General features: G+C 38.5%; 1 protein-coding gene across 1 annotated transcript in view; it reads right to left on the bottom strand.

Annotated features, from left to right (window-relative positions):
* The window catches only part of ADGRE3 (adhesion G protein-coupled receptor E3), a gene marked incomplete at both ends in the record, with an annotated part of 39,356 nt that extends 31,074 nt beyond the window's left edge, over positions 1-8,282 (bottom strand). The window contains 3 exons of the mRNA XM_079701496.1: positions 878-1,033; positions 6,822-6,944; positions 8,204-8,282. Of these exons, the coding sequence (XP_079557622.1) occupies positions 878-1,033; positions 6,822-6,944; positions 8,204-8,282 (358 nt within the window). The remainder of the gene's footprint in view (positions 1-877; positions 1,034-6,821; positions 6,945-8,203) is intronic.
* Positions 8,283-14,478: the final 6,196 nt, after the last annotated feature.

Here is a 14,478-nt window from a genome sequence, read left to right as displayed (position 1 = left end):
ACCCTCTCTCTTATGATTTCAACTGTAGTCAATACCTCATGGATAGTCTGCCAAGTCCCATGTTTCTTATGTATAGATCTCCATCTATATGATTTCTATGACAGTGATCATGCTTATCCAAGGTCACAGATCTGAGGGTGGGCATATGACTCAAATTGGGCCAATTTGTACATTTCCAAGTAATATGCAATTATGTCCAAGAGAGAATCAATTGATCCTTCTTTGGGTGGTTGGATCAATAAAAATGGTAAGATTTGGAGCTGTTGGTGGCCATATTTCCTGTCCTGTGGACAAGGAGTCAGAAAAGGCAGTTTGCAATGAAAGAGAAGAAAGGAGCAGACCCAGAGTATGAGAGACTGGGGGTGCTCTGACAGTGTTTGGTCCCCAGCTTCAGTTCATTCCAGAATCCCAGCTGTATTATTGCCCTTGAGTTCCAAGACGTTTCCACGCATCTTTATCATAAACTCATCTTTTCTGCAGAAGTTAGCCTGAGTGGGTTTCTTTACTTTGCAATTCAAAGAATCTTTTCTCAGCCACAACCCTGTCACCTCCATCTCCAACTTGCCTTCTTCTTCTTTTTTTGTTTTTGCCACACAGCACTGCTTGTGGGATTTAGTTGCCCACCAGGGATTGAACCCAGGGACATGGCAGTGAAAGGACCCAGTCCTAACCAGTGGACCGCCAGGGAACTCTCTCACTTGGCTTCTTAACCCCATTATTTCTATAAACTTCCTTCTTTCCTTTTCCCCTCCTCTTTCCATCACCCGTTTCCCTCCAGAAAATAGACATGGCCTGGCCCCACCACAAGTATACATTTTCTGGTGTTAGACTCAATTAAAAATTAGAAAAGGAGACAAGAAGACAAGAATTTTCTTACTCTGACAAGTGTTCTCGTTGGAATTATTGAATTGTGCTTTCCCAGAGAGGAGTTTATATCCAGCGTTACAGCGACAGTAGAAACTTCCTTTGATATTCTGACATTCAGCATTCACACCACAATATACACTAATGGGTGGTTTACATTCATCAATATCTGGAACACAAAGGAGAAATTTGGTCATTCATTTGACAAAGATTTATTGAACATCTAAATATGTGCCAGAAGCTGTATCGTTTCCAGCAGGGTCTATCCTGGCTTTCCAAAACAACTCAGTTAAACTAATGGTTGTCTTTGTTCTTTCCTTTCTTCATTGATTTTGGTTGGGTTCTCCAAGAAGCAGACATTGAGACAAGGATTCAAGTTCAAGTACTTTATTTGGGAGATGGTCCCAGAAAACACTGGAACGGAAATGATGAAATGAAACAGGGAAGGGAAGGCAGAAAATAAAGGGGGTATTATCCAGGAAATTTCTACTGTGGGCAACTGAGGCTCAATTCCTCTGGGAACCTCTGAGAGGCAGTGTAGAGCACGCACTTCACGTAAGCCTACCTAAGGAGTGAGGGAGCTGGGGTATTTATCCACAAAATCTTATCATTTATTGGTGAAGGAATGTTGCCAGGGAATGTAAACTCTCCAGTACTTCCATTTGTCCTGAGCGTGGACTGAGTGGTCTTCAGTAGTGAGAGAAAGCCTCAGACTTGGTGTACGAAGGAATGAAAAATGCCAAGGGCATATAGATGGGATACTGACCATGTTTGTTTCTCTCCCCTACCCCCAGTTCATATGTTGAAGCCCTAACTCCTAGTGTGGCTGTTTTTGGAGATGGGGCCTCTTAGGAGGTAACTGATGTTAAATGAGATCATAAGAATGGGGCCCTGATCTGATAGTATTAGCATCCTTATAAGAAGAGACACAGGAGTGCTACTCCAAACCATTGCTTCTGCCATTATGCCCAGTGAGGAAAGACCATGTGAAGATATAGTGAGAAGGCAGGTCTCACTAGAAATAGAATCTGCCAGAACTTTGATCCTGGACTTCTTCTAGCCTCCAAAACTGTTATAAAGTAAATTTCTGTGGTTTAAGCCACCAGCCTGTGGTATTTTGTTATAGAAACCTGAGCAGATGAATACATCTGCTAACCTAACTAATTGAGTTAGAATGTTTTTGTTAAATCATTATGTCTCCAGTCCTCAGTGTCACTGTAGCCCCTTTACAACGATGTCAAGTGGGAAGTAAAAATGTGTGATTTCCCCTGTCTGTTACAGGAAACAGGGAATTTTGGATTTTCAGAGTGTGACATAGTGTAGCTGATGCTGTTGCTTGCTCAATAGCTATTCCTTGTTTGGGAGGCCAAGCATGGCAATCTTGTTCCCATTTCTCAGGTGCTCTCTTTCTCAGCCTCCCTTTCAGATAGGGTTGTCCTGTGACATACCCTTAGCCAATGAAAGTAAGGATGGTCTCCTGAGAAAAACTTTACAAAATGTGAGATAGAAAGTAGTTACAATTCACTACAAAAGAATGAGACTCAATCTGGTATTGGAATTCCCAACTGCAAACCTGTAAACTTGAAGACAGTTTCTGTGATTACTGGGATATGTATCGATGGATTACTGGGGTAAGAAGATGGAGTTAAAAAATTCTCTACACAGGCAAGATAGAATCTACTTGTTAGAGTAAAAGAAAGGTGAGGTTATACAATAATTTAGAGAGATATTACCCATGTACCCAATTTGAAGAAAACATGCGAAGAAATGCTCCAAGCAAACAACAAGTTAACAAGTATTAAATAAGCAAGTACAGAAACCTCAACTTGGAGGAAGATGAAGGGAAGAGGAAGCAGGGTTTTGCAATGAACGTTGAAATAAAGTGAAAATTCATGGTGGGGGAGATTAGAGGGAAGAGGAGGAAAGGAGAGGAGTAAAATAAGAGTATTTTAAGGATGTCGTCTCTTTAATGGGGGAGGGGAAGTAAGGGTAAAATTAAGCATCTTGGTAGGGAAAACAATGCAACCTGGTGGGAAAAATAATTGATGAGTGTTTCAAATATTAGGAGAGAAATATGTGTTTGATTATGAAATTAAGAAGAGAGAAAGTAACCATTAATAGGATGAAAAAGTATAGTAGAAATTCTAAATAAATAAAGGGAAAAATGGAACTAGTAGCAACTTGATAAAACAAACACAAATAAGAAAAAGGCTAGTGGGAAGCAGCTGCACAGGGGGATCAGCTCGGTGCTTTGTGACCACCTAGAGGGGTGGGACAGGGAGGGTGGGAGGGAGGGAGATGCAAGAGGGAAGAGATATGGGGATGTATGTGTATGTGTAGCTGATTCACTTTGTTATAAAGCAGAAACTAACACAGCATTGTAAAGCAATTATACTCCAATAAAGATGTTAAAAAAATCTTATGCAAAAAAAGAGAAAAAGGCAAATGAGGAAATCATAATAATATAAAATTAATAATAAATGTAAAGTAAGACTGTGGGAGTAACTGTGCCAATCATTACACTAAATATAAATGGACTAATATACACTAAATATAAATGGAAGTCTTCTATTAAAATAGAGACTAGGAAAAAAAGAGAAAAAAATAGAGACTAGAATATTGAGTGTGGCAGTTTCAAAACATGGCTTCCAAATTATTTGACACTCTTTCCATTGAGATGTGGGCACATTGTCTTATCCCTTTGTGTCCAAGTGTGCTCAGGACTGCTTTAGTCAACAGACTATTGCAGAAGTGTTACAATGGGACTTTGAGACAAGGTCATAAAAAACGTGCAATTCTGCGTGAGTCTCTTTGAAGCCTCACTCTCTGGAAACTCCATGCTGAGACATTACATCTCAGAATTCAACCATTAACTGTGAGAAGCTGAAGCTACATGGAGGGATCTAGCATAGGGGCTCTAGTTGACAGTCCTAGATGATTCCAGTCTTTGAGTTATCCCATCCCAGGCACAGACATGTGAGGAGAGGTGCTTTCAGATAATTCTAACCCTCAACTGTTTGAGCACCAAGTCACCACCAGCCATTTGAGACTTTAATCTGAGGCCTAAGATATCATGGGGCAGAGAAGAGCCATCACTGTTTTGCTTGTCTGAATTCCTGACCCATATGAGCATAATAAAACAGTTGTTTTATGCCAATAAGTTTGGATTATATTATGCAGCAGTAGGTAAGTGGAACAATGGGTTAAAAAATGACACCCAACTATATACTGTTTTCGGGAGATTGATAATATTGGAAATAAAGAGGTGCACAAAGAGATACTAGGAGAATTCAAATAGAAATAAAACAATGTATAATATTAATATCAGACTCAGTGGAATTTAAGGTTCAAAGTTTTAAACAAGGTAAAGAGGGAAACTATGTATCGATACTTAACATATTTTATGAAGAAAATTATATTCCATTCACAAATATGTATGCACCAAACAACATAGATAAATACAGAACGCACAAACAAGTAGAAATGTAAGAAGCAAGAACAAATCAAAATACAATTATACTGGGATAGTCAATTCACTTCTCTCGGAACTAGTAGATAAAAAATAAATAAGAGTAGAGAAGAACTAGATACCACAATCAATAAGCACATACAAACAGAGGAAAGATCTAGTGGATAAAAAGTAAAGATATGGGGAAATTAATGAGTAAATAAAATCAATAAATACACATATACAGAAAGTCAGAGAGACAAAGGCACTCGCGTGCGTGCACACACACACACACACACACACAGAAATAGAGACTGAAAGAGATAGAAGCCTATGTAGAGAGAAATAATTTTATATTCCTTGAAAATAAAATATATACTTTTTTTTCATAAAATCAATCATATGCTTCCACAAAGATATCTCTAATAAAAACTTAGGAAGTAGAGATTTTCAGCCATTAGTTTAAAAATCCTAATAAAAATTTAAAAGTAGAAATGATTCTTTAATTATCTAATAAAATTAGGAATATATAATGCAAAAATGTACAAAAAATCTTAACTTTTGGAAATGAGGAAGCACCCTCCCTCATAATTCTTGGAGTAGAAAAACATCAAAAGGAAATTACAAACCATCCACAGGTCAATAAGAAGAATACTTCATCCTGTAGAATATATCTAAATCTATACTCAGAGGAAAATTTATTACCTTATATGTCTTTATTTTTAAGAAAGAAAGGTGAAAACATAAAGCATCTAAGTATTCATTTTAAGAACCCAGAAAAAAGAAATTAAGAAGAGATTAAAGCTGAAATCAATAAAATAGAAAACAAAAAAACATAGTAGAAAGGATAAAAAATTCAAAAGACCATTAAGAAAGATAAACCCACACAAGTTTGATGAAAAAAAACCTGACGGAAAATAGCAAGACGGGGAACATACCACAGTCTCAAGGAGGTGATTAAAATAACCATAAGAGAATGCTATATGCAACTTTATGGTCACAAATTTAAAAATTAGGGAAAATAAGTGATGTCTTATAAATAATAAAAATTATTCCAAGAAGAAATAGAAAATTAGAATAAGCCCATTGAATCAGTAGGAACTGGAAAGATGATTCATGATCTACCATTAGAAAAAGCACAAGGGGAGCATTTCAAGTGAGGAACAAGCCATGATGCAATATTTGCAAAGAAGGAGATGTCTGGGATCTGGTCATATGATTTTTATAGCCTTCATTCATATGAGGGTTTAAAAAGAGTTGGTAAGTAAGAGAGGAAGGATTTATTTGGAGAGAGCTGATGCTGTCCTGTGAGCCCCTCTACTTCCACCCAAGAGGAGAAGTGTGTGTGGATGCTTTTCTCTTCATCTTAATCCAAGAGAGGGATTTTAAAGAATTCATTCAGCTAATTACACTGTCTTTGCATTTTATGGGGACCCAGTTGATTGGTGCCTGTTTCCTCCTGAAAAATCTAAATAGTGAGCCACTTGGGCAGAAAAGAGAGATCTGCTGCACCTGCTCATCTCAAGTTTCTTGGGCAAAGGGTGAGTGAATATCTCCCAAGACCTAGATGTGGGTCATGTGTGAGATGTTTTGGGTGTGGGGTTGCTTAGTTTATTTCAGAGAGGGCCACATGGAGTGGCAAACGGACTTTATCAGGGAGAAGCTGAAGAAGACACAGGATTCCTCCAGGATGAGTAAGGTGTAGGGAGGAATTTGCTGTTATCAGGGGAATTTCAGGGGAGTGATTGGGGAATTGTCCTCAAATAACCCACAAAATCTGTCACGATTGAAAGTGCTATATCTCAGGAAAATAGAGACTAAATAGCAACAATAGTATTGTCAAGGGAAAACTTCCCTGCTCCCCTTTCCTCATCTCCCTGCCAGGTTACAACTTTTGCAAGATTGGGTGAAGGAAAGTAGAATGTTGGGCGGGGAAAGAGGAGAGAAGCCAATTATACACCTTATTGCCAACAGTAGGCTTCCAACCAGGAGGGATGTTGAAAAGTAGGAAAGGGGAAAAACCTAATATTTACTCAACTCTAGAGTGTTCATTCTTCCATAGGATTGGACATTTAAATTATTGCGTTGAGGCAGCATCTTGCATCTTTTGTGACCACGGACTTTATACTAAAAAAAGTTTCTGCCCAAGCTTTTATTCTTTCTTTGCCATGACTTCAGTACATAATCTCTCTCCTTAAAAAAATTGTACAAAAAATTGCACAATGCTTTATGATTCATGAAGTATGGTTACATTTATTATTATCTTATTCAAACCCCTTACTGCTATCACGAGGTCAGCATTATTATCCCTACATTATGGAGGAGAAAATTGAGACCTAACTAGGTTCTGGAAGAGCCCACTTTTCTGACTTCATGGAAGAATTTCTTTCTTGGTGAAGGTTGAGTTGGCAGAGGTTTCAGTATTGCATATTATTGTTACCTCTTCAAAGCCCTTATCCTGCCTTCTTTCCACATCTACCTCTAGGTGATTTGAAAATTACCCCTTTACCTTCACATGTCTCCAAGGGGTATGTGAAGTATATCATCCTGGATTCAGAAACGTATCCATGGTTGCAGGTACAGTGAGTGGCATTGACACAGGAAGCATCTTTGGGGCACTGACGACAGGCCCCTGCAAGGAGAAGAGAGGCAGGTCAGATGTCACCAGAGTCAAAATCTCTCCTGTTATCATTTGGTTTTGCCTCTGAGCAAAGGCCTCTCAAGGCTGAAGAAGCTGCACCTTTTTCCTTTTGTGAGACGTCAGTACATTAAAAAGTTAAACATACCAAACCCAAGCTACAGAAAAAAGTGTGATTCTTATGCATGATAAAGGACTGAGGTTGGTATTAAACAAGTTAATTTTAACACAAATATTTCAATGCAATATAACTGTGCTATTCTCAAGATCATTGCAGAATATATAAAAGGGGAATGACTTGGTTAAGACCTGGGACACTGCGTTTGATTCTGGCTCCACCACTTACTACCCGTGTGGCTTTGCACAAGTGTCCTAACCTCTCTGTGCCTCAACTTCCTCATCTGTAAAATGGGTTAATGTGAGGAGTAAGTGAATTAATACATATAAAGTTCTTCAGGCAGTGCCTGGAACATATTAAATGTCAGCTATGATTACAAAAATTTGAGTTTGTAGAGTACCACAGAAGGTATATGGTGATAAGGGTAAATGTTATCTTTGTAACACTATGTATAACTTCATTTAGATGGAGATCACTAAGGATCTTAATTTGAGGTCCCTTGAAAATTAATGGAAATAACGGGGGCTGAGGAAATATCTCAAGCTTAAGTCTAGTGGAGAAATCTGGGAGCTGTCCAGGGTTCACACAGAGTGGAGGCAGGGAACATGATGGGGGGAAAATGTGCAGAGCCTGGCAACTCAGAATGCATCCCTAACTTTTAGCTAGAAATGTAGAATCTCAGGCTCCACCCTAGGCTTGCTGATTCAGAATCTAATGAGATCGTCAAGGGATTAAAGTTAACCTGGAATGAACTTGCTCATTTTCTGTTGACTTGCTTGTGACTGGAATGAAATGATTTTCATCATGCTCTGTCTCTCCTCACCAGAATGTTTACTTCATGAGACTTGGTGTGTTTTATTCACTGTTCTACCTCTACCTCTGTCACGCTGTGGTTACTAAAAACAAATAAATAGACAAATAACAGTAAAATTAAAAAAAGATAACTTAAAATATACCCAAATTTGATGAAATGATGACTTAAAAAGAATTACGGGAGTAAACCTGCCCCATTTATGTTCCCAGAAGTAGCCCCCTTCCTCTGTATTGTTGGAGGATGTGAGTGGTCCCAGGTGCATTATTGGTCTATGCCCTCTCTGATCTCTGGCTATGGAAAAGTCAGGCTTTAAGCACTTACCTTTGGTTTTGTGAGCCACGACTCCTGACAAGCTTAGCAGAAAGCAGAGTCCTGGAAGAGGGAAGCAGAAGGGAGACATGAAATGATTGAGGAAAGATTCTAGGATATTCTCCAAGGGCTGGGTATCAGTTATCTATTGCTGAATAACAACTATCAAAAAATGCAGACATTCATTTTATTATCTCGTGGTTTCTATGATTTGGGAATCTGGGAAAGGCTCAGCTGAATAGTTCTGGCTTGGAGCTTCTTATACAGTTGCTGTTAGACAGTGATGGGGTTGGAGCATCTGGGAACTGGCTGGACATGGCTTCATGTAGTCTTAGGACCTAGGGTAGTTTGGGCTTCCTCCCATCATGTCAGCCTTGGTCAGGCAGCTTCCATGGCACTTCAGAGCTCTAAGCATGAGTGTTCTGGCCAACCAGGCTACATCTCCTCTCAAGATCCAGTCCAGGAAGTCATGCAGCTCCATTCCACCATATTCTCTTGGTTACAAGCAAGTCACATGTCCACCCAGATTCAAGTGGACCAGAACCAGGCAAAATTCCAGAAACATGTCTTGGAAGGGAAGTATTGTTTCTGCCTTTTTGAAAAATGAAGACTGCCTCTATGTGAAGGCTACTTCTACTGTGGCTGCTAAAGTGCTATTTTTTTCTTCCACAAACCTTCCCAACATCTGGTGGTATCATCAGCCATGTTCCTGCTTCTGCAAAGACCCGAAGGTGCTGGATAGATGGGTGGCTTTTCTCTTCCTTTCTTAATAAATCTTACACCACTCTGATTCTTAGTTCTCTCCTTACCTTCTTTTCATTCTAACATACTAATATCTAGAATAATTTGCCACTTGCAAGTACAATATACAAAATATTTAACAACTGATATGTTTCAGGAACGAGCCAATCAGAATGGATATTGGAGACCCTCTCTGAGGCAGCAGGTGTTAATCTTTCAGCCGCTGAATTGTGAGGCAGTCGATGGGGTCCCAGGGAAGGGTCTGGCCTGGCAGGAGTGTCCTGGGAGCTGATTCTGGGAAACAATTATTTACACATGGTGTGGAAACATTTCAATATGAACAACCAGTGTGGCTCTTCTAGTGTGCACAGGTCCAATGACTAGTAACCTTATTTGCAACATTGGTTACCTCCTAAGAAAGTGGGTCCTGCAGATGAATGGATTAAAAATGTGGTATATATATATATATACACAATGGAATGTTATTCAACCTTAAAAAATAAGGCAGTCTTGCCATTTACAGCAACATAGATGAATCTAGAGGACATTATGCTAAGTGAAATTAAACCAGACACAGAAGGACAAATACTGTATGATTTCTCTTATATGAAAAGTAGTCAAACTCACAGAAGAAGAGAATAGAATGGTGGTTACCAGGGCATTCTTTTTCAATGGGTATACAGTTTTTGCTATATAAGATGAATACGTTCTAGAGATCTGCTGTAAAACATAGCAAATACGTTTAACAACTTGGTGTTGTATACTTCAAAATATGTTAAAAGGATAGATCTCATGTTAATCATTTTACAAAAAAGAAAGAAGAAAAAGAAAAACATTTCCACAAATAATGAACATTTGGGAAGTGATAGATATGCTTAATATCTTGATTGTGGGGATGATATCATGGGTGTATGGTGTATGCTTATGCCCAAACTCATCAAGATGTATGCAGTAAACGTGTGCAATTTTTTTGTATATCAATTACACCTCAATAAAGCCAAAATAAAAAAAGAAAGTGGGTCCTGGTCATGGAAGGTGTCTGTTTACCAAGTTGGATGACAGGTTGGGTGAGGGTGGACTAGTTTGGTGGAGCTGGTAAACTTTGATTCCTGTCGGTAAAAGACTGGGATTGAGGGCTCGAGGCTGAGAGTCTGGTGAAGTGGGTGGGGGGGGGATGTCTTGGCTTCCTTGGGGAGGTTCAGAAGATGTGGTGGCTGGTGTCTGTGAAGCAAGACTTGGAGGAGATGGGAATTTTTGGATTAAAATGCAGCATACCCTGTGATGAAAACACCCCTCCATCCTGCCTATGAACACACCAGTGAAATTTCTCTTGAAGAGAGAGACTCATGTCTTGGGGAGAGGATTTCCTGGGTGGGGGAAATTGGGCAAAGTTCTAAGGGCAGCCTCCACAATATCCAAGAGGAATTGAGCTCTTACCACATGCCAGGCATTGTTCTAAACATTTTAGGTACATGAACATACTTCAGCTTTCTAACGACTTTAGAAGGTGAATACTAGAAAAATTAATTTTTAGCAAATATCTACTGGCAGATTTTGGTTTTTGGAAGTAATTTTGAGAGCATGTAGTTGCTAAGGAGTTAGGAGACTTTGTTGGCATGCACCATTTTAAACAATGCTTTGCAAAATATTCTGGAATAAAAAATAGTATATTGAAAAATTATACTCATGATAGTAATTAAATTACTGTCCCCTGAACTAATGTTTAATAATAAACATATGAACATTCAAAATCCTTATGAAATAATTATGAACTGGAAGGACAATTTGGGAAGACAAACTCTAGGGAACAGCATTAAATATTTCATCTTTCCTGCTCTTCAGGTTATATTTCTGACTTTTCCTTATAATTGCAATTTTTAAAAACAGAGAATTGCAAAATATAGAAATGACCCAGTTTAGAGACATATACAAATGTTTTCTTCTCTCAACCAAGAATTTAGACATAAGGAATAATAGCTGGTTTATAAAGAATAAAAATACTTTCCAGGCTTCCCTGGTGGCGCAGTGGTTGAGAGTCCGCCTGCCGATGCAGGGGACACGGGTTCGTGCACTGGTTTGGGAAGATCCCACATGCCGTGGAACAGCTAAGCCCGTGAGCCATGGCCACTGGGCCTGCGAGTCCAGAGCCTGTGCTCCACAACGGGAGGGGCCACAACAGTGAGAGACCCGCGTACCGCAAAAAAACAAAAACAAAAACAACAACAAAAAAACTTTCCAATATAACTAAAATTGTATCACTGAGACTCTTTTAAAAGCTTAAAAGTCATTCAGCCATCATCCTATAATATTCTTAATACTGTCTCTAGTGTTATTTTTAGCAGGGAAAAGTTTATGTTTGGCAGTTATTAACTTCAACTTCAAAATTATTTTTTTCTGAGCCACCAAATTATGGCTTCTGTTTGTTTTAATGATATTTTAGTTGAATTTATATTATAAGCTAGGAGAGTTTGGGGGAGAATGGATACATGTTTATGAATGGCTGAGTTGCTTTGCTGTGCACCTGAAACTATCACAACATTGTTAATAGGCTATACTCCAATATAAGATAAAAAGTTTAAATGGTAAACAAAACAAAGAAAAACAAAACCAGAAAGCTGACTATGACTGCTATTTCCATAGTAAATCTATAGTTGGAAATATTGAAATTACACAGTGATTTACACATTCTAATCTAAATTATTTTATATTATACACTAGAAATATCTGATATATAGCTTTTTAAAAAAATGAGTGATCTTAGTGTCAAGGGGTTACTAAATCAGATCATTAAAATATTCATGAGAAAGAGAACTCAAATGACATAAATTCTTAAGTTTTTAATTCCCATAAAATATCTCAAATATATAGAAAGAGTGACTGCTGTGAGCCAAACACTGCCTTGGGCAGAAATGTGAGAACTTTTAAAAATGAATCACATTCAATCAAACAATAAAAGCAATAGTATCTGCAGAAAAATATCTGTAAAACAATATGATGTATTTTTTGTCCTTTATTTTAAAATAAAAACATGTGGAATAAAAAAAAAGAAGGTCCTCTAATTTAATTCTTTTACATGTAGCTGTCCAGTTTTCCAAGCACCACTTATTGAAGAGGCTGTCTTTTCTCCATTGTATATTCTTGCCTCCTTTATCAAAGATAAGATAACCATATGTGCGTGGGTTTATCTCTGGGCTTTCTCTCCTGTTCCATTGATCTATATTTATGTTTTTGTGCCAGTGCTATACTGTCTTGATTACTGTGGCTTTGTAGTATAGTCTGAAGTCAGGGAGCCTGATTCCTCCAGCTCCGTTTTTCTTTCTCAAGATTGCTTTGGCTATTCGGGGTCTTTTGTGTTTCCATACAAATTGTGAAATTTTTTGTTCTAGTCCTGTGAAAAATTCCAGTGGTAGTTTGATAGGAATTGCATTGAGTCTGTAAATTGCTTTGGATAATATAGTCATTTTCACAATGTTGATTCTTCCAATCCAAGAACATGGTATATCTCTCCATCTATTTGTACCATCTTTAATTTCTTTCATCAGTGTCTTATAATTTTCTGCATACAGGTCTTTTGTCTCCTTCAGAAGGTTTACTCCTAGGTATTTTATTCTTTTTGTTACAGTGGTAAATGGGAGTGTTTTCTTAATCTCATTTTCAGTTTTTTCATCATTACTCCCTAACACCATACACAAAAATAAACTCAAATTGGATTAAAGACATAAATGTAAGGCCAGACACTATCAAACTCTTAGTTGAAAACATAGGCAGAACACTCTATGAAATAAATCACAGTAAGGTCCTTATTGACCCACCTCCTAGAGAAATAGAAATAAAAACAAAAATAAACAAATGGACCTAATGAAACTTAAAAGCTTTTGCACAGCAAAGGAAACCATAAACAAGGCGAAAAGACAACCCTCAGAATGGGAGAAAATATTCGCAAATGAAGCAACTGACAAAGGATTAATCTCCAAAATTTACAAGCCGCTCATGCAGCTCAATACCAAAAAGACAAACAACCCCATCCAAAAATGGGCAGAAGACCTAAATAGACATTTCTCCAAAGAAGATATACAGATTGCCAACAAACACATGAAAGAATGCTCAACATCATTAATCATTAGAGAAATGCAAATCAAAACTACAATGTGATATCACCTCACACCGGTCAGAATGGCCATCATCAAAAAATCTACAAACAATAAATGTTGGAGAGGGTGTGGAGAAAAGGGAACCCTCTTGCAGTGTTGGTGGGAATGTAAATTGATACAGCCACTATGGAGAACAGTATGGAGGTTCCTTAAAAAACTAAAAATAGAAATACCATATGACCCAGCAATCCCACTACTGGCCATATACCCTGAGAAAACCATAATTCAAAAAGAGTCATGTACCAAAATGTTCATTGCAGCTCTATTTACAATAGCCAGGACATGGAAACAACCTAAGTGTCCATTGACAGATGGATGGATAAAGAAGATGTGGCACATATATACAATGGAATATTTCTCAGCCATAAAAAGAAACGAAATTGAGTTATTTGTAGTGAGGTGGATGGACCTAGAGTCTGTCATACAGAGTGAAGTAAGTCATAAAGAGAAAAACAAATACCGTATGCTAACACATATATATGGAATCTAAAAAAAAAGACGCAGTACTACTAGAGAATGGACTTGAGGACACAGGGAGGGGGAAGGATAAGCTGAGACAAAGTGAGAGAGTGGCATGGACATATATACACTACCAAATGTAAAATAGATAGCTAGTGGGAAGCGGCCGCATAGCACAGGGAGATCAGCTCCGTGCTTTGTGACCACCTAGAGAGGTGGGATAGAGAGGGTGGGAGGGAGGGAGACAAAAGAGGGAAGAGATATGGGGATATATATGTATGTATAACTTACTCACTTTGTTATGAAGCAGAAACTAACACACTATTGTAAAGCAATTATACTCCATTAAAGATGTTAAAAAAAGGTGAATACTATTAGCTTTAACCTCATTGTGCTGATTAAGAAACAGAGGCACAGAGAGGTTGAGTAACTTGCTACATTTCCCAGAGCTAGTGCAGTGGCAGAGCTGAGATTAAACCGGGCTCTAGGTTCCTGCTGCTAACCTACCACCCTACATGATCTCCCTTTCAGAAATCCCATACAGTGTTGCATGCAAAGAGGAGATGTTCAGATTGTACACCCTAAGTTGGCAGTTTATTGTGACAGTGACTTGAGGAAGGGGTGCCCTTTCTCCAGAAGATGCTGCTCCCTAGATTTGATTAGGGTCTCAAAGTTCAGTAGAGGGTGTGATATGCTAACTTGGTCATTTGGGGCAATCCAGACCAATTGCAGGATTTGGGAGAAAATCCTATGGGCTAGCAGTGACCCTTTAAGAGTGGAAGGGAGGGCAGTACTAACACTTACTGGGTCTCCCTGTATGAGTTTTGGATTGCTGCTGTAAAATATTAACTGAGGGCTTCCCTGGTGGTGCAGTGGTTGAGAGTCCGCCTGCCGATGCAGGGGACACGGGTTCGTGCCCTGGTCCGGGAGGATTCC

The sequence above is a fragment of the Hyperoodon ampullatus genome (genome assembly GCF_949752795.1).
Source record: "Hyperoodon ampullatus genome assembly, chromosome: 4".
In the NCBI taxonomy this organism is placed as follows: Eukaryota; Metazoa; Chordata; class Mammalia; order Artiodactyla; family Ziphiidae; genus Hyperoodon; species Hyperoodon ampullatus.
This window is presented reverse-complemented; position numbering and strand designations above follow the sequence as displayed.